At 41.0% G+C, this 26964-nt stretch overlaps 1 protein-coding gene across 4 annotated transcripts in view; it reads left to right on the top strand.

The window, feature by feature from the left end:
- Positions 1 to 26964, top strand: part of SV2C (synaptic vesicle glycoprotein 2C) — a 214726-nt gene that overhangs the window by 21751 nt on the left and 166011 nt on the right. For all 4 annotated transcript variants that reach the window (XR_012158914.1, XM_073344195.2, XM_073344194.2 and 1 more), the window contains one exon: positions 14877 to 15576. Coding sequence is in view for 3 of the 4 variants with exons in the window: in XM_073344195.2 (XP_073200296.1) it covers positions 14997 to 15576 (580 nt within the window). In the remaining variant the exon portion in view is untranslated. The remainder of the gene's footprint in view (positions 1 to 14876; positions 15577 to 26964) is intronic.

Raw genomic sequence — 26964 nt, 5'->3', positions numbered from 1 at the left:
TGGATGTGTTCTTACACAAAGTAAAACTATTTCCCCTTGTTTATTTCCCTTCCTACTGTTCTTGTCAACTGCTGGAAATGGCCCACCTTGATTATCACTACAAAAGGTGCCCCCCCCCCTTGCTGTCCTGCTGGTAGTAGCTCACCTTCCCTGATCACTGATGTTACAGTGTGTATGGTAACACCCATTGTTTCATGTTCTCTGTGTATATAAAATCTCCTCACTGTATTTTCCACTGAATGCATCCGATGAAGTGAGCTGTAGCTCACAAAAGATTATGCTCTAATAAATTGGTTAGTCTCTAAGGTGCCATAAGTACTCCTTTTCTTTTTATTGTCACATGATTTCTAATGAACCATGAATGTGTGATATTGATAGCATTTGACTCTATTTATTAGTGGGTAATCTGGCAGACTGGTGTGCTGTGTTTTTGTTTTGTTTTCTCCTACAGGTAGCAAATGTACAGAGCTACATGTAGGGTGAGAATGATCTCCAAATTGGACAGGAGTGCTGTCAGGTGAAATGCATTTTAGCCTCATCTTTCCTGAACTTTGTGTGACCTTGGACAAGTGACAATGTCTCTTACCCCATCTTCAAAGTGGGAAAATACTTAACTACCTCACAGGGGTAAATGAGGATTAATTAATTTGCATAATGTGTTTTGGAATGGACAATAGGTGTTAATAAGCACAAAGTATTTGTTGTCTATACACTCTAAATACTGTGAGACAAAAGCTAATCACCGTCTTGTTGTGGTTTTTAGAAAAGCTAAAGCAATGATTAAGTTTACGAAAGGGGACTATTTGTGTATCAAAATCAGAGGAGACCCTGAACTTTTGAAGTCTCTGCTATTGGAGAACAGAATCATTAATATGCTCTGAATCAAAGGTATGTGGTAGGGATGTGAGTAATACCTCTGGATTTAACTTCTGTACCAATCTGGCTTTTTTTGTTTGTTTGTTTGTTTGTTTTTTTGGCATATTCATCTTTATACAAACTTGATCTGGGGTAAAAGACTATTTTCCATTACTTAGATGTGGAAATGGCCAATCTTCCTGGTCAGAGCTCTAGTCCGTTATTTGCCCTCTCTGTCTCCCCCTCCTGCTACCTCTCCCCTCAATTCCACTGAAGCTTCCCCTCATTCCCCCTCCCATTATCTCAGTACATGCCCATGAACTCTGAAGCCTGTTACTTGGGACCTAGTTATCCTGTGAAAGAGTAGTATTTATACACTGTCATATTAACACTTCTCCTGTTATGCTTCCATTTTTCTTTCATAAAAGGTAATTACTCACACAATGACCTCATTAAGATTTCCCATATTTTGATCATTTTCTTTTGTCTGAAACCGTTAAGAAAACAAAACAAAAATCTAGCTAAAGTTGATTTCTTATCTTTTCCGCCACTCATAATATTGTGAAGAGAGATATGGAATGGACTGATCTGTTCTTTTATCTGTGCACTGAGTAGCACTGGATGTTTTTCTTTAATAAAATGTGCTGATTTTTTTGCATTTGTAAAACTGAAGCAGGTTGTGCAATAAATGTTTCATTAACTGGTTGTTTGAAGGAGTGAAAGGATACCCCTGAGGCAGCATGGTTTAAAGCAGTGGTTCTCAAACAAGGGTGCGGGGCCCACTGTGGGGGGCTGCGAGCAGGTTTTGGGGGGTCCACTATACAGGGCCAGCATTAGAGTTCATAGAATATCAGGGTTGGAAGGGACCTCAGAGGGTCATCTAGTCCAACTCCCTGCTCAAAGCAGGACCAATCCCCAATTTTTGCCCCAGATCCCTAAATGGCCCCTTCAAGGATTGAACTCACAACCCTGGGTTTAGCAGGCCAATGCTCAAACCCCTGAGCTATCTCTCCCCCTTAGGCAGAAGGCCTAACCCCCATCGTGTGGGCTGAAGCCCAGGGCTCTAAGCCTTGCCACCTGGGGCTGAAGCCAAAGCCTAAGCAATTTAGCTTTGCAGGACCCATCGTGGCATTGGGGCCCAGGGGATTGCCCTGCTTGCTATTCCCTAACGCTGGCCCTTGCTTTTATATGCAGAAAAACAGTTGTTGTGTCACAAGTGGGCCGTGGAGTTTTTATAGCATGGGGGTGAGGGGGTTCAGAAAGAAATAGGTTGAGAACCCCTGGTTTTAAAGGGTTAAGTCCAGTGCTCAGAGTACAGGATTTCCAAGTTCTCGGTCTCTGACTGGCCTTAATGCTTTTCACTTTTATGCTAATATTGTGCCTTTTATGATAGAGTGGTCTCCATTAAAAAGAAAATATTCACGGCCAGTGCTGTCTGAGAAAACAGTGTTTTCTAATGGTGACTGTTGGAGGTAAATATCATTGCCCCTAATTTACAATGGGAGAACTGAGGCACAGAGAGTGACTTCTGTAGATCAATGTCAGATCAGAATTAGAATTTAGGTCTCCTAACTCTCAGTACATGCCCAGTCCAATAGACCAGAAAACTCTCCCAGGCAAATCACTTAAGCCAAATTTTTCAAAGTTGGATGCTTATAATTAGACACTTACACATGTATTGAAGCACTTAAATAATCTGATTTTCAGAGATGTTGGGCATCCACAGCTCCCTGGTGACTTCAATTGGAGCTGGGGGTGCTCAGCATTTCTGAAAATCAGTCTCTTAAGGCATCCAAATCCAAAATAGCGGCATCAATGTTTGAGCCTCGGTTTCTGTGTTGTAAAATGTGGATGATAATAGTTCCAGCCATGGGCAGTTTGTGAATAACACCATACTAGAGTGCCATCTTAGGGTCAGACTAATAGTATTTCTGCTCTGCGGCTGTTTGAAATCAGGTATTTTCTTCTCTACCTCTGACAGAATATTTCATCTAATTTTCTCAATACTCAAAACCTTCAATACTTTCATTCCTCAATGAGCTCAACCCTAAGCATACGCAGCTGCATAGGAACCTGTTCATTCTTTAATCCCATCTGAATAATCAGTTGTAAATGACACTTTCTCCCTGCTGATATGCTGTTTGCCTCTGGCTGGACTGTGCGGAGTTAAATGCATGTGACTCCTTCTTATATGGCTGTTGCAGATTCATAGTGAAGAAAATTCTCTTCTGAAGGCGGAGGTGGTAGAAGTGAGTTGTGTGTCTGGAGGCAGCAAACATAGCCAGACATGAATCTTGCTGCCTCATGACAGGATATAGCGTGATACTAACTGGAAGAGGAGGACATAGCCTCTGCTCTCATTCAGGAAGATAAATCTAGCAATACGTCTTGTTACCCCCTCAAAAATCTAATTTCAGCTGCCTCCAAATAAGTCAGGCAAGCAGCATCTCTTTAAAGGAGTTCAGTTAACATGCACCGACTTTAAATGTTACCTACCTAAATGTTGATTTTAAGTCAGTGGGAATAGTCTCCACAGTTTACATCTCCATTTTCTAGGTCAACAGTTCAATGAGATAAAACAAAAAGCCAATCTCTTTTGAACATGATCAGAGTAAAATACAGTGTGCGCTGCCTGCCAAGCTCCACTAACTGCGTTCTAGCACAGTTAAATAACGAGCTACACAGGAACTGGCTTATGTCACCAAGCTCTGATGCTCCTTCCTTGTACTGATGGCTTCTTCCCCTTCAAAGCACAGGAGCTGCTTTTACTCATTACCTGTTTCTACTGAAGCATTTATTTCATCTCTCTTATGCACACACTGCTCCTTTCTTCCTGTGACGCACCGTGTGACTTCTTCTCTCCAATGGGGTAGACTTAATCATAGAATCTCAGGGTTGGAAGGGACCTCAGGAGGTCATCTAGTCCAACCCCCTGCTCAAAGCAGGACCAATCCCCAACTAAAGCAGGGACTTGGAACTGAATGGGGCCACCTCCTTCCGTCCTGCCAGTGAGACAGCCTCTCCCTAGAGGGGCTTTGACCGATGTTAGTAGTGTTCTTTTTACTGATATATTGATTTGTGAAAGGCTATTTGTGTGGGGATACTGGATGAATACCAATGAGGAAGCAGGCTTTAAGCCATAGAGATCTGTAGCACTACTGAGAGCCTAGTAAAGGCTCTGTTGTTTTGTTGCCCAGCAAAGGCAACAAGAACTGGTTTCATTCAAGGAAGAAAGAGTTCGTGTGGAGTAATGCTGGATTGTCAGAGCTAGCATCATCTCTTATGTCAAGCTTATGGTACACAGCGATATAACTAAAGGCAGCTAGTTTTGCTGCTGCAGCACTAAAAGTGCAAAATGAAATGTTTGAAAATGGAGAGAGTGAACTGGGAAGGGTTTTTATTTTCAACCTGTTTATAGCATGTCGCAAACAATGAAAAGTAAAAAGTGTTACAATTTAAAAAAAAAAAAAGAGATAAATGCCCTAGATGGGTGGCACAGCCTCACTCAGAGCCTGGAAAGCAGGGGGTTAAAAATACCAGGGAGTTAAAACTATTTTTTTAGGCAACTAGATGTTCTCTAGCCGCTGCCAGCGTTTATACATAACATTGTGTCAAAACTCCTGCTCTCTTATCAAGGTTTAATGGCAGCAAGTAGCCGATTACCCAAGAAGATAAGGACATATACCAGCAGCAAAGAGCATGTGAGAGCTGGCAGACTATATTAGTTTAGGACTGAGAACAGTCTTGGGGTTGTCATTCTCTAATCACAAAGATGATGTATACCGCCGGAAAAGGGATATTGTATGTGTGAGCGCGCTCGCTCGTGCGCTCTCTCTCCTCCACAGAGTGTATTTTTCCAGCAGGAGCTAAACACCTGTATTTCTTCTGATATATAGAAAGCCTTTACTCTTAATTCCAAGGTTTTGCACAACCCTGCTGTGCAAGGCCCTCTCTGACATTATCATAAGCTCACTGATCTCCGCTCTCTGATCTGACATGTGCTGTGGCATCTGTCTGTTCTGGTACATATATGGCCCCCATCTCCATAGTACTTAAGCATCATATATGTTTTGAAAGTAAGGAAAGACCACTCAAGTCTTCCAGTCTGATTCTGCTGTATTTTGCAGGACTTACTCTCTCTAATTTCCAACGTCTTGTTTAATGACTTTTTGATACTTTAGGACAGGGTGCCTTGCCCACTGCTCTTAAACTCAATTTCAATGTCTAGTTATTACAACACTTAAGATTGTTCTTTTTTTTTTTTTTTTCCTGTTATCGAATCCAAGCTTGTTCTTTCTTATTTTTGGACCATATCCCCTCCTTTCTTAAGGGAGTTCCTTCACTTTCTTCTTCCTCTCCCCCCCACTGAACACTTCACATCAACTCCTGCCAGGTGACCTGCCTGTGCCAAGGTATGGGTCTCACAGGAGGCTGTTTCCCTCCATCTTTGCAGGAGACAAGGAACAGAATCATGGCAGATAGTAAAAAGATGGCATGTGCTAGAAAATATACAAAAATAAAACAGCACCGACAGGATTTTTTTTAATTGACTGACAGAGTTCAAGCGATCAGAACAGAGCTTGTCCTATTGCTTTGTGCCAGTTCCTCTCTGTTCTCTATTTAAATGCAGTACATTTGTTTTCACTTTGATGCTGACAGCTGAAAATGACAGTACACATTGGATCTGGATACCTCTGATGGACACAGAATGAATTTTAAAGAGAGGAAAGTCTGAGATTGGAGCTCTTGTTCCAGAAGGAAACAGGCTTTTTGTTTATCAATAACCATTTGAAAAATATGGGGGAAAATGAGTTGGTCAAAAATATTTTAGTTAAAGAAAAATACTTTAGAAAAATAATGCCAACTCTGGTTACATTCATGTAACCCTTTCTTTTACAATGGGACAAACTGGCTGGTCCAGTAAACTAGTTCAATATTTTTTTCACATGGTTTTTGCATCCAGTTTAGGCTTACAATATTCCTTGCAGGATATTTGTCCGCATCACAAAACCACTGCACCATTTGATGCATTTTAGTATTCTTTACTCAAGATGTGAGTAAATGCTCACTCAAGGCATTCAACAGGAGTAGAAAGGGTGGCCTAGCTCAGGATTGAGGTGGATTGGCAAAACTATATAGGGGAAGCTTTTAAAAGGCCTGCCTGAAACTTGCTGTAGTATCAGTCTAAGGTCAGTCACCCAGGTCTAAGTCACCTCAGTTAATGAGCAGCAAATATTCTTGAACTGTTTCTTGCATGTGCACACACGCATGTAAAAAAGAAAAGACTTAACTCTTTCTTCATCAAAACTAGATTGTAATAACACTGATGGTAAAACCTACAAAGGCAATTAAATGGATCATTTGGGATGAAACCTTCAATACTTAATTACAATGGGGGCAAATTTGGAAATGATGGAGATTGGGCTCCATCGTGACTTGTAACAGAGATTTAAATAACTCTTAACAGTAAATGTAACTTCTTTTGTATATTTTATCCTCTGTCTACTTTACAAAAAGGTGTATGGGGTATTTAATTGTGAACATGTCATTTCTATTGTCAGTTATTGTTTCCTAGATAAGAAATGGTCTTGATTTCAGAGAAAAGGAAAAATGCATGTGTCCAGGCTGATTCTCCATTCTGGCACTTTGAGTGCAGAAGGTGAGGGCCCGCAAGGATTTTAAAAATTAATACTGGCCACTCCTGGCTGGTATTAAACTTCCAAAATCACAGTTTCTCTCTGACCTTGGGTGGGTAGATGCTGTTACCCGAAATTGGGCCAGGTAGTAAGCTTAGGGAGGACTAATGACCCACCAGAGTTTGGCAGAAAGCAGCATGTTTATTATACTGATAGCTAAGCTCAAAAGAAGGGTGTGTGTGGGGGTGTCACACTTACACTTGCATACTTACGCTCCAGGACAAGCACGGCACTGGAGATGTCAGGATCCTTCAAGGTAAGTGTCCCACAGCGCAGGGATGGACAGTGTGATGAAGGTAAGTCTTCCTGAGGCAAGATGGAATGCAATGCAGCGAACCACTGGTCAGGCAGTCCGGGCGAAGGGCCTTCACAGGAGGTACAAGCTTGTGAGGGCACTCCTGAGCATGTGACCCCTTCCCCTTTTAAGGACCTGCTCCTCATGGCCTCGACTAGAGATGACTTAGCCGCGTCTGGTTGGTCACACTCCACCTCGGGCAGTGTCCATGCATTGGGTGTGTGATCGCTGCCCAATTAAAGTCCCAGATACCTTGTCTACCTGGGAGCTCTTCTGATCTTCCAGCTGTTCAACCAGCACATTCATCCCACAAGCATTCCAGGAGGGAGGGGGTGGGGATAAGCCACTTCACAGGTATTCAAAGAGGGAGAGGAGACAAAAGGGGGAGGGGAAATTGTAACAGACCTTTTGAGCATACAGGTTATACAGAGCATAGTCATACAGAGCACACAGATCACTACTGCTCCTACAACAGATGCTGCCACCACCCAAGTTAAAAAAAAATGCCCCTTTTTGAGAACCCAGGAAGGAACACTTGGGAATTCCTTCCTGTGGGGTACCCTCAAGCCCTTTCACCCCCTGAGCTGAGAAAAAAAAACAAAGGAAATCAGCTGTTATTAACAGCTAATTAAACAACATATGCACAAACCTCTTAGGGACACAAAAATCCAATCCTGTTCTTAGAAAAGGTAAATTTTATTAAACCCAAAAAGAAAGGAAATACATTTGGAACTTAGGCTTTTTGCTAGATCTTAAAAGAAACAGTTACAAAAATTAAGCATCAAGATAGCTCTCGAGGTTCAGCTTAAAGGTTACAAGCAAAACAAAAGCACTTGGGGTTAGCACAGAGGAGTCCACAATCCAATAAGAAATAAAATAAATAACCCTAATCACGTCTTCCTAGACATTCCCTAATTACTCACATAGTTGGGGTTTCAGATAATTAGGGTTGAGGTATGATGTGTTGCTTTTTCATACCTGGTTTTAAAGATTTTTACAGCATAACTGCACTCCGTTCCCCTCTTTCCTGGAGAACAACCACACCAGACAAAGAGAAGGTGTTTTTTCCCCCCAATTTTAAAAAGTTCTAGCCCTCCCATTGGCTCTTTTGGTCAGGTGCTCACTCCCTTTCTTTTACCTAGCCAGGGAGTCTTTTTAACCCTTTACAGGTAAAGCAAGCAGAGAACAGCCACCAAGAGGGACTTGGTCGATTTAACATAGCTTAGGTCGATTTACTGCGGTGTCTGCACCGCGCTGCATTGTTGGGAGACACTTTCCCGTCAATTTACTTTACTCCTCTCATTCCAGTGGAGTACTGGAGTTGACCGGAGAGTGCTCTATGGTCGATTTAGTGGGTCTTCACTAGACCTGCTAAATCAACCCCCACTTCATCGATCGCAGCAGCATCAATTCCCAGTAAGTGTAGACATGGCCTAAGTACCCCACAATACTTTGCAAAGCTGAAGTCAGCTTTGGCAATGGCTAATACAAAACCTGTTAAAGGCAAGATGTATTTGTTCTATGTCTTGGTACAGGTAGGGAGTCACCTAAGCCCCTAAGATTTGGGATGTAGTGTCAACAACAAAAGATAAGGTACCCCCGGACACAAGAAAAACAAGGTAGAAATCTGATTGGTGAATATGAATCTGAGGTGACCTACAGAGTGATTTTTAGCTCATAAACAAACAAATGATAGATAGGGCTAGTTTGGAGCACAGAAGGGGAACTGAATGCTGTGAAAAAGCTGCTTCCCAGATGGATTGGTAATGCAGTAACACTTTCCTTTCTGTGTTGTATTGCTTTGCCTTTAGACAATAAATTGGCTAAGCTTGGTGGTTTGGTCTCTTGAACACTTTTAATCCTGAGACATAAGTATAGTCAAACAACTGGCTATATTTTAGACAATAAGTGTGAAGGGTGATCAGTCTAGTGACTCCACAGAGTTGCACATGTAGCATTTTCTATTTCTGCTTCCCTTGTTAAATATAGTGTTCAACTTCAATATAGTACTCTTCATATTGTTAAATGTTTATCAATAAACGACACAGGCCCAGATAAGGTTTCTAGATTCTTTTTCTAGAACATTGGTTCACTTTGGCATTTCCTGTCTCTTGTATGCTTTATTTCTAAGTTACAGTGTGGCAGTAATGTTGCTGGGTTACTTATTTATTTTTGTGTTTGTTTACACAAAGTGCAGTTTCCAGATAAAAATTACTGATCCTGATTCTCCTCTTCAGTACACCAGTGTAACTGAGAAGTAAATTGGTTGAAGTCAGTGGAGTTACACTGTGTAAACAGTGTGTGAGCAGAGAACTAGGTTCCCTGTCTCTTGCCAGGTGGATATGAGTGTCCTTAAGCAGGAAAAGCATTCCTAGGGCCTGATTCTCATTTACACTAAGGCCCTTTTGTATTGTTCTGGCAGTGTAAATGGATCATAAAGTAGGTGGGAATTACCTTTTACATTCATTGTAGGGCCCTTTTACACTACCAAAGCAGTATAAAGGGAGACTTAATGTAAATGAGGATTGGGCCCTAAGTTGTTGTTTTATACAACTGAGTTTTGGATATAACAGTGTATAGGGTTTCAGAAGGAATAATCAAACACTCAGATATTCCCCCATCTTGCAGCTATGTAATATAGATGAATTTATTCATAACAAGCATGTCTCAAAACCTAGTAAGCCAACATATTACCCCAGCTTCCCTCTCTCTAGAGTGCTATTGCATACCATGCTGCCACAATATGATTTTCATTATGGTTATTTCCTTTTTTTAAAAAACAAGGAATGTTGGGTTATTATTTTTAATATAACTACTGTAATTTAATCTGCTGTTATCTTGATATGGCATGTAATTGTGAGGAGAGCAACAGAGTATGTGATTTTTATGAAGACATAATTATGATGTGTATTGGTGTTGCGTATACAGATCCAATTATATGCAATGATACCAAATAATCAAAAATAAGTGAACTGTGGCATGTGTGTGCAGTATTTCATTTGGAAAACTCCGCGTAGTAGCTGCTTTATTGTTTAAAAAGGCAAAAGTAGTCTGCGTTGTAGAATATCCACCTACCCAAACCTTTTGAATTATTGGATATTCATTTAAAAAAAAAATGCATAGCTCCAGAAATACTGATTATTTTTTTCCTCCATTTTTACATGAAGAAAATGAATTCTCTTTGGGATGTGTATTCTGAGTTTCAATCTGATGTTATAAAACCCTGACGGAAGGCTTTTTAAATACCCTTCAATGTGATTTCGCTATTCATTTGAAATCCTTTTCTGTTCCTGACTTCCAGTGGTTTCTCTGAAAGGAAAAGCCATAATTTTCTCAGCAATCATTACTGTACAAGGCAAACAATATAAATTAGGCTTACACATAAAATGTCTCTCTTTGATTTCCAACTAGGTAGAATACTGTTGAGATCCCACTTTTGGACACGAGGCGTGGTGACTTAGAAACATTGGTACCACCTCTTCCTTAAATTCATGTATTTATCCTTTATTTGGATTTACCTGCCCTATGAAGCAAATACCACCCCTGCGACTACAGTGTCTCCTTTAACAGGAATACCAGCACAGTTCCTCTGTGAAGGGGAGGGTAGCATTCCAGTGGATGTGAGCTCTGCAGGGCCCCCATAGGCACAAATAAATAAAGGTGGGCTGGGAATCCACTGTTCCACGGACTCCTCTTTTCTCCATCCTTAGGAGGAGGCAGCATGTAATGGTCCTAGGGACTCCTGCTGCCTCAGGGGTTTCCTCACATCCCCCTTGTGGAGCTACCTAGCATGCAGATCAGTAATCAAGCTTTGTGCTAAGAAAGACCCTATTCCAGCAATACACACAAGCACATGTGTAACTTTAAGTATAGAGGGACTACTCATGTGCTTAAAGTAACACGTGGGTTTCTGGATATAGGCCTTTGTCTCATGTGAATTGTGTCACATACAAAATGTTAAAGGACTTGAATAAAATTTTGAAAAACATTATATTTCGATATGATGTCATAGTACATAATATTTTTCTATTTCCCCTTAGTAATTTTTTCACATCTGAGACAACTTGCAAGAAAACAGTAGCTTTTCTCTCTAAAACCTTGTTGACAAAACAGTGGAGCTGTACACACTGAAATGCTCCTCCTGCTGATGTAATTCCATTGCTATGTTGACATAATAAAAACACCTCCATGAGAGGCATAGAACTTAGGTTAGTGTAGTTAGGGCAACACAGGGTTTGTGTAGACACTGTGTTCCTTACATTGGCTGTTGGCTGTCATTCTTGTCAATTTCACGGCTCTGCTGGAGCCGTGAAATTGACAAGAAAGCTGGCTCTCTGGCTGCTGCCTGGTCTCTGCTCTCAGCCAGGCTGCCACGCAGGGTCTTGGCTTGGGTTGCCACCCTGGCTCCCTGCTGAGCATGGGAGCCCTGCTGCCCCTGCCGGAGGAGAGAAACCCTGAGTGGCTTTCCCCCTGTTCCTGGTGGGGAGCATGGAGGCAAGAAGCTCCATGACACTGCCTGCCCGCCCACATACGCGCGCGCACACACACATGCTCCCAGCTGGGAGCAGGAAGGCGAGAAGCCCTGGGTAGCTGCCTCCCACCCCCCAGCTTGTGGCTGGAAGCATGGAGGCCAGAAGCCCCGGGGGGCTGCTAGGCCCCTGGTGGGGAGCTGCATGGAGCTGAGAGCCCTCTCTCTTCAGTCACTGGAAGCGCTCCTGGTGAGGGGACTGACAGAAGGAAGGTAGTGTGAACATCATCCACCACAGTAATTAATGTGAGGTAGGTGACCAGATGTCCCGCTTTTAAAGGGAGAGTCCTGTATTTAAGCCTCCTGCAAGTGTCCCGCCTTTTTCTTAAAAACGGGCAGATTGGTATTTTCTGTCCCCCTCCCCTCCATCAGTAGTGCTGGCCGGATCCCCCCACTCTCCAGCCACCTGTCTACCAGCGGTGAGTTGCGGGAGCCGGGGGGGGTGCAGTGGCTCACAATGGGGATGGGTATGCAAGGTTGGTGGCAGCGCAAAGATGCAGCACGAGGAGCTGGCTGCTCCCCTACTGGTCTGTCAACACAGTTCCTCTGCCTACCAGCTCTAGGCCAGCAGGGCCCCGTTCCATTTCCAGCTGGCACTGGCTGCATGCTGCAGTGGCTGGTGAGTGGGGAGGTGCCAGGCAGTGGCCGGTTACGTGTCGCCTCTGCTGCCTACCCATCTGCCTTTTATGTGCTTCCCATCTTGCTGTCCTCTTCTTGCTTTGCCCCTTGGCCCCTCCCCCCCACCCCACTGTTCGTCCATATCCCCTATGGCAGGGTGCGTGCTGCGTGGAGAACTAGCTCCTGGCGGGCGCGCTCAGCTCACCAACAGCCTGGCTGGTAGGCTCCTTCCTTCCCCACTGCCTCTGGGCACCCTAGGAAAGCCCAAGGACCTCTGGCCTGGGGCACTGGCCTGGAGGAGCCGAGCCCTGTATGTGTGAAAGCCCAGCACAGCGCTGGCATGGGAGAGCCTCTCCTCTCCTCAGCTAAGCTCAGGAGTGGCGGGTGGGGGGAAGCAATTTCCAGCCTGTTCACGCACCGAATCTGCAGGCTTCACAGCAGCCCCTTTCACCCACCCACCGCTGCCCTGCGTCTGTCCCGGGGGCCCAGCCAGGCATGGAGGGGGAACAGTGATGGGCAGGGAGGGTCAGGTCCATTGGTCACCTCCCCTGTGTAAGAGAGGAGTATGGGAGTGTGTGTTATCTCTCCCGGTGTGTGTGTGTGTCACCCATCCCCCTGTGAACCCTAAAGCCTTAAAGATAAGAAGGTAAATAAAAAGAATCCAACAACGCAGTATTTCTTTTTAACGGGCTCAGTCAACCTGATGTTAATGTGAATGTTTGTACTCTGTAGTTTTGATTGACTGCCGTTGAACTCGCTTGAATACGAGTAATTATAGCAGGTGTCCCATATGCAGTATAGGGGAAATATGGTCACCCTACCAATAATGTCTTTTGAGGGAGACTTTCAAAGCTAAAGAACTTTAATGACAGCAGTGGCCTTGGCCCAATAGACCTACTTAGGGGGAACATCATGAGTCTAAAATTAGGCTACAGTTTTCCATCATAAATATTAAATTCTCGTTTTTTTTTAAGTGCTCAATTTTTCTGCTGGTGACTGCTTTGGTTTGCAGAGAACATTTGAAGGGCGCTCTTACCTTTGATTGATTTGAGGAACATTCACAATGTGTAAAATCAATGCAGACTGAGGGAATAAAAAGAAAAATAAAGAACTGTGGTAACTTTTGGTAATATTTATGAAGAAAGTCCTAACATTTTTTAGTTTCATCAAAACACATTGATTTTTTAAGGTTAGATGCACATTATATGACTTCAGTTTTTTCTGTTATTAAAATTACTTTGTGTCCTATCTTTCATAATGTATTTTATAATTCTGCCTATACCACAGAACATTGCCAATCTAAAAGTGGATGTCTGAACTACACTTTTAAGGATAAATATTTAGTACAACACGTTACTTTCAGGGTGGATTTTAAAAAGTAATCAGCATTGGTTCAGATCTACTCCCATGGAACTCAGTTGCAGAACTGTCATTGACTTAAGTGGGAGGAGCAGAGTTAAGCCGATGGTGAACACTTTTGAAAATTCCACCTTAAATGTAAAATACTCTTTATTTTTGAAAGGCCAATTAGTAAAACATTGGGGGGGCGGGGTTAAACCTATTATTAATGTAAATGGTTTAATGAATCAAATTGTTTTCAACAAAAACAATAGTTATCTTGGTTTTAAACATTCCTATGCACTGTTTGTGCCCGAAGCACTGCATGAATACTTGTTTATGCAAACCGCAAAAATGGTGGAAAAGTATTAAAATGGGAAAAAATAATTGAATGTATTAGAGATAGGGAAAGGAATTTGATTTTTTAAAAAAAAACCAAACATTGGCTTTTAATCTGACAGGTTCCGTTTTTAATTTATATCAGTTTGAGTACTTTTTCAGTCATTATATATTTCTTAAACCAAAACTTCAAAATAACTTTCTTTAGCCCCTTCCTGTTTATAGGGTATGCTAATTTTAACTGGAGGGAGGCACGCTTTAAAATCAACTTAATAATTTAAAAATGCTTGAGCTAAAAGCTAGGGGGGATGGGTAATAGAATAAAGAGCTTTTCACCTGCAGCTAACTGTTCAAATTCAGACTAGGCTTGTACAGTGGGATTTTCAGAATCGTGAATTGACTTTCCATGGGACTTGTGGTACTAAATCACTTAGCTGCTTTTGAAAATAGCACCCAAGGTGACTAAAGGCATTAACCACAGAATGTTTTATGGCCTGTGTGCAATTGGCTAATGTTCTCAGTCCATTTCCTTAGTTCAGGTGTCAACATCATTACAGTTTAAAACTGGCACTAAAGATTGAGGGCATGATTTAATGTCTATTGAAGTTAGTGGAAGTCTTTCCATTGATTTCAATGTACTTTGGATCAGTCTTTGAATCTTTATGAAGACTGGACTACCCTTTCATCACTAGATGTGGCTCCTCCAGGTCAGAGTTGAAGCACATTGATGAGCTAATATGGGGAAGCTTGCACAGTTGATATTTGTAAATAGTCTTGTTTCCATAGCTGTTCATCTGTTCACTTTTCACAAGCATAAATTAACTTATTAAAAATGACATTGTGGTGTTATATTCATCCCTTACATTTTTTTCATAAATTGGAAACAAGCAATATTTATTTTAAAGCACTAGGATAGAGATTTTTTTCTTTCACACAGAAAATTAGTGGTGGGGGAGACACCAGCAGACAATAAATTCCATAGTGCAAATGTGTAGGGAAACAGGGATTTTCTTAAGAGCGTTTTCTTAATAACATTCAAAGAAAATGTATGTACACTATCTTTTTGGAATCCTTTGCTATAGTTGTGGAAATGCAGCTTCAGTGCTGTAGCTCCCAAACAATTATTAATATGGTGCTGTACCATGTGAAGGAGCATCTAAGAGGGAACAAAATATAAATAAGGATATTCTCTTTTTATATTTTGCAGATATCTTGTTGAAGCTGAACATGTTCTCGCATCTCCACTATTGATGTCTAGCGCAGAATAGATATTTCAGACAGAATCAATAAATCCATTTGCAGTAGGACCATCGTACATTAATACAAGATGGAAGACACATACAAAGACAGGACTTCATTAGTGAAAGGGGCTAAGGACATTGCCAAGGAGGTGAAGAGACAAACTGTAAAGAAGGTGAATAAAACGATAGACAAAGCTCAGGATGGGTATACACAGAGATCCTACAAACAATTCAAGGACGAGGAAGATGATGACGACTACTATACACAAGGAGGAAATTATGATGGAGAAGCCAATGATGATGAAGGGTCAAGTGAAGCAACTGAAGGGCATGATGAAGATGATGAGATTTATGAGGGGGAATATCAAGGAATCCCAAACATAGGGCAAGGCAAGGATGGCATAGTGGCCCGAGAGCAACCCATCCATGATGAGTATAAGGACCGTCATGAACTGGAAACAGAGAGGAAAGCTGATGAAGAGGAGCTAGCGCAGCAGTATGAGCTGATTATACAAGAGTGCGGACATGGCCGTTTTCAGTGGGCCCTGTTCTTTGTTCTTGGAATGGCACTAATGGCTGATGGGGTAGAGGTTTTTGTGGTTGGATTTGTGTTGCCCAGTGCTGAGACAGACATGTGCATACCCAATTCTGGATCAGGATGGCTAGGTGAGTCAAATCTATATGATTCTACTGTATGACAAATTACATTTGTAGTCTGTCTATTTATTATTTTGCCAACACTAATGCTTGTTAAGAAAAATAAATATTTTTCTCTATTAAATGTGACTTTGCAAGTCTCTAAATGTATTAGATGGCTGAAATGCGTTTAGTGAAAACAGTAATTTTTTAAAAAAATTTTTGTTTTGTTTTTCACAGTCAGTCAACAAAAGTAGGTACACAAATACTGTTGTAGTCTAAGGGCTTGTCTTCAGGATTTTGTGCATGGCAAGCTGGGGTGTAAGTCCACAGTTCACTAGCTTGTCACACAGTAACTGGCCATGTGGTCCTTTCCTCTCAGCACACTAGAAGTTCTGTCATGCGCTTTGACCTACTGTTTGAAACGTTGCTTTCAGTTACAGCAATAGACATCCAGAAGAACTATATTAAAAATATTATCTGATGAGTGAATTATTCTGGATTTACCCTGGTGTAAATGAGTAGATTGTGACCCTACCGCATTAAAATTGTTTGGTTTTTTTTCATCTTTATAACACATGGTTTTGTTAGAACTTTCTCTCATTTTTACATTAGCTCAGTTTTGCTGTTGTTTTAATTCTTATCCCTTTGTTTTTGATTGTTTTGGAACTATCTGAATTTCCTAAATGTTCAGAATGTAAAAATTAGACTGTCCTACAAAATTTAAGTTATGATAGAAGCTGTCTTACTAAAGTATTAAGCCTATTTCAGATGGAATTCTCAACATTGATGCCAATAGTTTACTCGCTAGCTTTTAATACAGTGAATCAGATTCTGTTCTCATTTACACCCGTGCATCCTCACTGGCTTCTTTAGGGATGCATGGATATAATTGAGGGCAGAATTTGCACAAATAAGCATCCTTTGAGACCGTCTTTGCTTTTATATTAGTTGAAGGCTCATATACTTTGTTGCTCAAGACAAAAGACATTAGTTATTTGTGTGGTGCAAAGGTTAGTCTTTCATTAAAATTAATGAAGACATCTAATTGATGACCGAGAGAGATGGCTGAACTCCTATAACAGGGCAAGCTACCTGGCTTCTAACATAGCAGCTAATTCCCTCTGATACTTTTCCACCAGAGAGGTCAGGCTGCCTATATCTTCTCCTCCCGGGGCTCGATTTCACATCTTGGCAGGAGGTGCTGCCATGACGGGAAGGTCCATTTTTATTACAGCTTCAGTCTTTGCCCCCTTCTCCCAAACGCTAATAAAACCCTGCCATTCTCTAGGGGCTCCCACATTTTGATCATGTTGCCCAGCAGCCAGTTCTGGCTTTATTTCTTCCCTCCGCTCAATCACAGGAGGGATTGCTGTGACCACCCCCCACACACTTGTTTCCCTCACCATAGGTACCTGGGTCTGATGTATTTCTGAAATATACAGACTGTACCCCCCTCTTGACTGCCCATCTCTTTGTCTCCCTCTTGGTCTTTGGGGATTTTCCCTTCCCACTGACCTCATTATTCAAGGGGCATACCCTTTTACTGTGTCCTGTTTCTCTGCTCTAAAATGTTTGGCTGGCCCCTTACTCTGGGACCTTGCCCTCACATGCTTCTATTTTTTTCTTATACGTCCCCCCCATAGTATTCATACTGCCTCCTGTGGCACTCAAATCTTCTGTGCCCTGTTCTTCCACATCACTCACACACACACACACACACACACACACACACACACACACACACACACACACACACACACACACACACACACACACACACACACACATATTCCTCTCATGTAGGAGGCAGTGGTCTCCCTGCCAGCACTGCTGGGCTCCAGACCCCACCGTCTGTACCTTCCACTGCATGGCCCACTGTGCCTTCTGTTGCTGCCACTGTTCCTGCAGAAGAACTACCTATGTCCATTGCTGCTGTTCAGACAGCAGATGAACAGCTTCTTCCAATTGCTGCACTGTTTCCACTTCCCTCCTTAATGGTAGACGACTCTGTCAAATCCTGCCAAACTATGCCAGTTGTAGTGGACTGGCCACCTCTTGTGTGACCCTGCATGGCCTAGGATTGTGCTAGAGGCAGCCTGCCTCAGTTTCCCCTCCTGGATTGTTCAAGAAACATAGACTCTTTTTTGTTCATTCCCATCCCTTCTTGAGTTGTGCACTATTAAATGAACAAACATTCAAAATAAAGTTTTCAAGTCCAGCCAAAAGTTCACACAAACAAAAGCTTCTCTTTCTCCTTCCAGGACTTCCTGCTTGGGGCCTTTCCTGCTTTGGCAGGCCACTTTCAGGCCCTACCTGGCTGAAGTTTGAGTCCTAACTGTCGGGACTCTTTGCTAGAACCTGCTCACTCTTGGCAGTCTCTAATCCCTGAGCACTGCCTTCTTCTGCTGCCCTTCATAGGGCAATCATCCTGAACTCTGCCAGGTGTGGCTCCTTCTGTTGTCAAGGTTGGCTACGCTGTTACAGTGACATTAAAATGATTTCTGGCAAATCTTAACTAAGATTCACTACAGAACTGTCTGAATTTATTCCTTAGAAATTATGTAAATAGAAACCTCACTTGTAAAGTTAAGAAAAGAGAACACACTTAGCTATCTGAGTATCATATAATAGTCTCATGCCTCAAATATGGAAATTATAATAAATGTTCCTATATCTTTTTGTAGAACAATATTAGATTCTATGTTATAGAATTATTTATTTCGTAATACCTCTATCATAAATATAAAGGGAAGGGCAACCACCTCTTTGTATACAGTGCTATAAAATCCCTCCTGGCCAGAGGCAAAACCCTTTCACCTGTAAAGGGTTGAGAAGCTGAGAGAACCTTGCTGGGACCTGACCAAAATGACCAATGAGGGGACAAGATACTTTCAAATCTGGAGCCGGGGGAGGAACAAAGGGTTCTGTCTGTGTGATACTTTTGCTGGGAACAGATCAGAAATGCAAGCCTTCCAACTCCTGTTAGATTAGTAAGTAATCTAGCTAGAAAATGCGTTAGATTTTCTTTTGTTTAATGGCTGGTCAAATAAGCTGTGCTGGAGGGAATGTATATTCCTGTTTTTGTGCCTTTTTGTCACTTAAGGTTTTGCCTAGAGGGATTCTCTATGTTTTGAATCTGATTACCCTGTAAGGTATTTACCACCTTGATTTTACAAAGGTGATTCTTTTACCTTTTCTTTAATTAAAATTCTTCTTTTAAGAACCTGATTGATTTTCATTGTTCTTAAGATCCAAAGGTTTGGGTCTGTGTTCACCTGTACCAACTGGTGAGGATTATTATCAAGCCTTCCCCAGGAAAGGGGGTGTAGGGCTTGGGGGGATATTTTGGGGGAAGACATCTCCAAGTGGGCTCTTTCCCTGTTCTTTGTTTAAAACGCTTGGTGGTGGCAGTATACCATTCAAGGACAAGGCAAAGTTTGTACCTTGGGGAAGTTTTTAACCTAAGCTGGTAAGAATAAGCTTAGGGGGTCTTTCATGCAGGTCCCCACATCTGTACCCTAGAGTTCAGAGTGGGGAAGGAACCTTGACAACCTCTTTAAAAGATTAACACACAAAAGCAAGGAAAATCAGAATTAAGTCTGCCATTGCAGTCTTATCTTCCCCTAATATGTACCGACTGTACTGTGACACCTTGGGTCATCTTAGCAATGGGGCCCACAAAAACATAATGGTATTACCTGCCCCCTAGCAAAATACAAGTGCTGTAGATTGCAATACTACAGCACAAGTGGTGAACATAATATTTATATCCATTATATACACAGCATGCATAGTTGGAATAACTATATCCCCAATGATATGTCGTATTCCTCCACATTATGAGTCTGTGGCAGAAGCATTTTAATGGCATCATAACTGGGCCTTCACAGACATGCGTTTCCATTATTTCGCTGTTATAAATTCAGATCCTAATCACATCCTAACTGGGTCTTTTTAGAAGACCTTAACATTGTTTTACTATTATTTCATAACATAATGGGATTGTTAATGTTGTTAGGGTTCTAAATTTATGGCACCAGGGCTTAAAGTTATATAGAAAAATCACTGCACATGCAGCTGTTTTTTTCTACAAGAATCTAGATTACTAAAAAATGATGATTTTAAAGACACCCGCCTCCCCTCCCACAGGCTGTTCTATCATTGAAAAATGCCCCGTTGGTTCAATACATGTATTCCATCTCTCCATCGCTTTCTAGTCAGACACCAGATAGTTAGAGACCATGCAAAGAACTTAACCATTACCGTATAGAAAGGCTTCCGTGTTTTGTTTTTATATTTTGTTTCATTTTCACCAGAGCTGGCTCCCTCTATATCAAATCATTTCAACTAAGCTGTGGATTGCTATCTGGTTGGACGCCTTTTCAGTAACATGATGAAACTGTGGATCAGCTCTCTCAAACTGGTGTCTCAATACGTTTTAGTTTAAATAATATTGCCAATTTTCATCTGTTAGAGAATGATTTTCTCTTGTTAATAAATTGACACCCAAAGCACAAAGCTTGAGGGAAAGGCCTTCCTTGTTTGGTTCCCTATCCTGCAATTTGATCTGCTCATGCAGACTCCTGCGCCTACATGGAACCCTGTTGACTTCATGGATCATTGCTACATAAGTCTGTCTTCATGGTACAAGTTGCAGGATCAAGGCCTAAAACACAGCTTTGGTCCTTTCTTAAGGTATCCTTTTTTATTTCTTTCATTTAACTACATTATATGCCAAGCTCAAAACTAGGCTGGTTTTTCTTTACCCTGTTAGGACTTTGAAAGCTCCCTGACAATGAAAACCTCTCTGGTCTACTGTACAAACTGGTCTTCCCTCCAGTGATTTGTATATTTTTTTTGCTATGAGCATAAGGTGCTAATTGACAAGCCAGTGTTGCCTTTTCTCTCTCTTGGAGATCACACAAGTTGATGCCACTATTTAGGAAAAAGAAAAGGCGTACTTGTTCTGGTTCAGTTCAATATCTTCATCAATGATTTAGATAATGGCATAGAGAGGACACTTATAAAGTTTGTGGACAAAACCAAGCTGGGAGGGGCTGCAAGTGCTTTGGAGGATAGGATTAAAATTCAAAATGATCTGGACAAACGGTCTGAAGTACTCCTTTTCTTTTTGCGAATACAGACTAAGACAGTTGCTACTCTGAAAACTATTTAGGAAGAAGATCTAAGAAACCCAACATATTTGTTAGAGATTAATTTCTGTGGAAATATTTTTAATGCTTTTCTTTCTGTTGCCTGGTAGGCAGCAACTTATGTTTCTTGGAATTGCACTCAGTGCAGCAGCAGAAACACTCAAGCTGATGTACTAAAAATATTTTCCCTTCAGGCAAAGCCTTCTCCTGGGAGTTCAGAAAGACAAGAAAAATACAATGTTTTCTACTGACACTAAGGATAAAAAGGTGTCAATCTGTTTCCCACTGAATGCTTCCTGACTACTTAAGCAAAATCACAATGGAATTACCTTCCTTGTAGATTCAAACAGAGCATTTTAGCCCCAGTTTATCAGATCACTCAAAGGGAGAAAGTGTACTAGCCTGTCTTATGGGCAGTCTTATTGTGATTTTGCTAAAGTCAAACTGGTGGACTTAGACCACCATAGTGAGGGGCAGAGAGGAGGAGGGGCCATGATATCACCTCAAGATAATGTATAAAGCCCAAGTAGTCACACAGAATATCATGTAATCAGTCTATGTGAGATCTCATGCTTTTCATTGTAAGGGGGAGAATAGAAAGAGATGACTCATGAAGGAGGAAACCATTGGTTTAGTTACACATACGGTGATTCATTGATTATAATTTATTATTGGAGGAGCTGGTGGCAACCATTTATGTTTACGGTGCCTTACACTTTCTGTTATAAAAGATTCTTATGACCTTTTTTGAGAAGCTCTCAGACCTCCAGTGTTTGCAGCAGTTCTTTGTAATTTGGCAGGGAGAAAGCCTTTGGGCTAGAGAAGGGCCTTCTCTTTGTTCCAGGAAATTCCATTCAGGTTTAGCTGAGTTATAAACTGTTGACAATTGCCATTTCTAGGCTTGCTTGCTTTGTCAGCAAAAACGTTGGCAGCTTGCCAAACTAATCATTGAACATGAACATTCTAAAGAAATGGGCCCCTTGTTGCCACTGCCACCTCCACAGCCACAGCCACTGCACTGAAAATCCTGCCAACAGACACCCTGCTTCTCTCAGAGGAACTGTAGTGTGGAGTGGAAGAGGAGAGAGCCAGGTCGTGCTCCCCTTAGCCCCACCAAGGGGCACTATATGGGGCAGGAGCCCACTATTTCCTTCAGCAAGGAAAAGAGGGAGCCTGTCTGAGCTCCCCCCTCACCAAATGCTGGATCCAGTACCTGGTGCTAGGAGTGTATTTGTCCCCGCTAGGGTAAACCTTTCTCTTGCTACAAGCTAAGGTCTGTAGTGCAAGCTAAGTTGCAGTGCTGAAGGCCTAGAATTCAAATCTTACTCATGTACATCATAGAATTAGTGTTTACCTTTTTCCTTAAAAGCCCTATAAATTACTTAAAAAAACCTCTATATTAAAAGAGTGTTGCATAGATTGCAAAGTCAAGCACCGGAATGTTAGAAAATGCAAGAATTAAGTTGCCCATCTGACCTTAATATGGCCCCCTTGTGCCTATGAATTATGATAGTCTTTAATTACACACTATTTTTTCTACAGGATCTCCCTGCCATCTCATTCAATATATAGGTAGTTCTTCAATATTTCTCTTATCCTCATCACTCAATGTGTGGCCACTTCCTTATTTACTGCACACCATCCAAAGCAAGTAATACAGAATTATTAATTTCTCATGAGTGTCCATCAGGGTAGTGTCTAAGCGAATGCTAACGAACTTATGTCCACATCTGCCCAGTGAGAGAGGAGGTTTTTGGAGGGTTTTTTTTTTTTAACTGAGGAGGCCATCCAGTGGATCAGGCAGAGCTAAGATTAACACTCAATATCTCCTGACTCCCAACACTGTGCTCATTTCCCCCATACCATGCTCTCTTACTGCCAGAGGAACTGACCATCTACCACTATTAATAACTTAATTGAAATGTATGCTCATCACTTAAATCAGGCCCCATGTGTATCAATTTGGACAGCAAAAAAATGAGGAACACACAACTAGTGGCTATCTGCCAAAATGTTGGTTAAGAGGGTTGCTGAGTATCACACAAGTCGTCCATGGTAGAGGCAGGGATAGAATTAAGTTCTCCTGTGTGGTATTCATCTATCTTACCACAAATGCATCATATCTCTTCATGTGGTGCCCTGCCTCTTTCACTATACACCTTCCGATTTTTAGACAAATAAGACTGAATCCTAGAAACATCCTCCTTCACTCCACAGCTGTGATTCTTCCCAAGAGCAGGTTCATCCTATGCACTGACTGAAGCAGGGCTCCTGTGGAAAAAAAAGAATGTGATCATGTAATTAAAGACCTGTATCATAATGCATATACACAAGGGGATGGTTTAAGGCTACATGGACAATCTAAATTCTGGCATTTTTCTAATTTTTGAATGCTTGATTTTGCAAACTTAATGTTTTTAATGTAGTTTTTGTATGTATATTAATGTAGATGCAGATGGATTGTGTCCATTTTACTCTAGGGATGAATTAGTCCTAATATTTTAGGGTATAAGATATATTGTGAAAATGTATTTGTTATTCAGTTATATAGTGCTGTTTATGTACCCTTCACTGCACAAAGTGTAAATGTGCCAAATAAAATGAGTCTTTGCCCCAAAGAGGTTAGAGGAATAATTCCATATAATACAAAGCAAATTGTGGGACAACACACACACAGTTTGGAGTGATCTTCTATCTTGAATGCTTCATGAACACGTATGTTTTCAGGACATTGGGATTTTTTAAAGGAGGAGAATAGCAAATTTCAGGCATTTCCAAGTCGCAGGGGCAGAGTGAAAGAGAGCATAAAGTTGTTGGAAGTGAGTAAAAGAAGCAAAAGTGAGTGGTGAAGAGACAAGTTAGGGTGGAAGGAAGAGAATGGTAGGGGATGTATCACAGGTGGGAGTAAGTGTTATCAGTAGCTTAGCATTGATGTGGAAGAAAAGGAGAAACTAGAGAAGGGTCATAGTGGTAGGAAGGAAATAACCTTGATACCTTCTTTTGGGATAGTCTGGAAATCTTTCCATACCAGCCTTACTTTCAAGTTAGTCTTTTTTTAAGAAAAAATATTTTGTAAAATGTTTTTTTAAAAAAAATTCTTATAGTTCCAGCTATTCTATAATAGTAAAAGTTTTCAGTGTTAGTCATTCCATACTCTTATATTGCTAGAATTGGAAAGTTTGGTTTTTTTTAAAAAAACAAACCTCAAATTGTAATATATGTATATACAATTGCTGAGTTTACTAGTTTAGATAAAAGAATTGACCTGAACCATTCACCCGTAGGAGGAGAGCCTGTTTTTGCAGTTCTGCACCCCTAAGAGGCTTGGATAAGCATCCAGAAGTTTACCTGCTTAATCAAATGAGATATCCAAACCTTCTAGGAAGCCATTGCCAACGACTTATCCATGGACAAGGCAGATCTCATAGTTGATTGTCTACATGAAAATAGGACTGGCCCAATTTTTCTATAGCCAACAGGAGAGTGTGTGTATATATTTTTTTAAATTAAATACGCTTTGGAGACTGGTCTTGTGGTTAAGGAACAAGAGTGAGACTTATGAGATCTGGGTTCTGTTCCTTGCTTTGCCACAGACTACTTGTATGACCTTGCACAAGTCACTTCATCACTGTGTGCTCTGTTTCCTTATTGGTAAAATGGGGATATTTCCCTGCCTCACGTGGGTGCTGTGAGGATAAACTCATTAATATCTGTGAGCTGCACAGATACATCAATGATGAGCACTACCAAAATCTCTCAATGAAATGACAAGCTATAGTAGTAATCACACTGGCACTTGAAAATCCGAGGCATATGAACTGACTGGTACATCTGATTTGAAATAAAAACATGAACGTTGGCCTGTCACCTCAGTTTCTTTGTAAATGGCATAGAATAATAGCAACACTTCTCGTGTGTACCCTGAAACAGGTGTCAGACCAGTTGTCATATTTAGCTTCTGGTAGGATGTGCTGCTCAGTGAATTCACAAGAGTTTGGTCAGCATAGGGTAACCAGACAGCAAGTGTGAAAAATCGGGACAGGGCGTGGGGGTAGTAGGAGCCTATATAAGAAAAAGACCCAAAAATCGGGACTGTCCCTATAAAATTGGGACATCTGGTCATCCTAGGTCAGCAGCTCTTACAATAAGCACTAAACAGTTCTATTTTGCTTGACCAGCTTTGGTTTTTGTTTGTCCAAGGCTGGTGTCTGACTGCTAGGATTTTTCCTAACTTGCCTCTGAACTTTTTTACAACTGCCTAATAATATTTTCCTCTTTTTTTTCTCCTGGAGATAATTTTTTTTTCTTCCTTGATGATCTGAAGCATCATTGCTGTTATCACCAGTATCAGCATAAAACTAAGAATACAGTTTTAGTTGTGTCCCTTTTTACTGGCTGGATTGCAGCAGCGCATCAAAAACATTAAGGGCTAGATTAACTCCTTCCCTTGTGAGGATGAGCAGCAGAAGAGAGCTCAAGGAGCTTTCTATGCATAAGGGGACCCTCACAGGGACTAAGGGCAAATCATAGTCTCTGTGCTCAGAATAACAGTAGAGATTGAAGAAGAAAAAGATCTGGTGAAGTTCCAGAAGGGTATTCCCCACCACATTAGAATTTGTAATGTAGCTCATTGTGTGTTACTTTCCACTACAGTAACTAACTTTTATTTATTTATATATATATATATATATATATATATATAAAAGCACACTTGAAAGTGTGAGAAATGATAAAACATTTCCTTGCTTTTTAATTTTCTATTTTTTAATCTTTTGAACGAGGCAACAATGTGTGGGGAAAATGGGTCTGCACTATGGCCATGTCTTCAAGGCTTTTGATGACAGCGGATCACCAGAGAGAAATGTATTTACTTTTTCTTTTCATGACAGATAGCCAGCTGAGTTCCATAGAGACTGAAAAAGTCACCAAAAATGTCTCAACTGACAGTAATTTATGGAAATAAAACAAACAGCCCCAAAATGCTGTGAAAAGATATTATGCATCTCTGAGGATTCAGAGGTTCAAATTGCACTATAAGCCTGCATCCAAAACCAATTTTCCAAGCATAATAAGTTTAGCTTCTCTTTGCTCTATTGCCCAGTTGTTGTTGTTTTCACTGTGTTGAAAGGTTAATGCTATTCAAAATGGATCCTGGTGTTGTTTAAAGGTTAATTACACTTCAGCTGACGTAACAGTAGAATTTCTGATGTTTTTTCCAAGGAACACAAAGTTATGGTTAATGTTTTCTTTCAATCTGTAATCACAGAGAACACTTTATATTTAAAGAATAAGGTGAAGAGTTTTTTATATAAGTGTAAATGAAGTAGGGTTGACTAAGTCACAGCATCTTTCTCTCTCTCTCTCTCTCTGAGCGGGTGTCTTATTATTTATTTATATTTGTCCACATGTATTCTGTTCCCACATCCACAGTTGCAAACTATTAGCTTGCTTTGCAAGATGTTGAAATGTGACCTGACTTTTGCAAAAATGTTTCTCAGATGCCAAGAACTATGTGATGGAAGCATAATTTGCAGATTCTTACTGTTTAATTCTTACTGTTACCTGCTGAGATGAAGTGTGGTCTGTTGAAAGATTTTTCTGTGAGCATCTTATTAGATTTCTTTGCAGCATCTGCTGTGATCAAAAATCTAAGATAAAATACCATTCAATTGCTTACGGAAGGGCTTCTTTCTTCTTTTTTGTTTTAAAATATTCTGAGTTATTTGATGTGGGTGACATGCTATAACCAACATGATCAGTTATTTTCATTGACATCTGTTACTATGATTTTTAATTCTGTAGTTCTGTACTAGAATTCAGAATTGTAAAGTGGAGAACTCTCTCACTCAACTTGTGCCGAGCTTCTCTCATGCTTGGATGACTTGTGGGCATCCCAATGATTCGTACATGAGGGTAAATACAACCATAAGGAGATAATAGTGCTGGGATTGGGGAGGTGAACATCCAAAGAGTGTTTACTTGCGTCCTCAAGATGTTTACTGAAACCTCACAGATTCAGTATCAGATATTACCTTGAATTAACGTCTTCCCCAAAGCTCATCAGAATGGTATTTGAGTTATACAGTGTGTTCTCAAGAGTGAGGTTCAAAAGTGTGTGAGAAGGTTCTAAACAGATCTTGGAGGTCAGAGACTCTCCGACTCCATTTTGCAACCAACAGGACAAGATGTCGGAGACTTTCCTGAGATTAGGATTTAAAGATGTGATGTTAGTACATGTTAGCTAGCTGAATATAACTAATAC

The sequence above is a fragment of the Lepidochelys kempii genome, chromosome 5 (assembly GCF_965140285.1).
Source record: "Lepidochelys kempii isolate rLepKem1 chromosome 5, rLepKem1.hap1, whole genome shotgun sequence".
Taxonomy (NCBI): domain Eukaryota; kingdom Metazoa; phylum Chordata; order Testudines; family Cheloniidae; genus Lepidochelys; species Lepidochelys kempii.
Note: the sequence above shows the minus strand (reverse complement) of the source record. Positions and strands in the feature narration are given on the sequence as shown.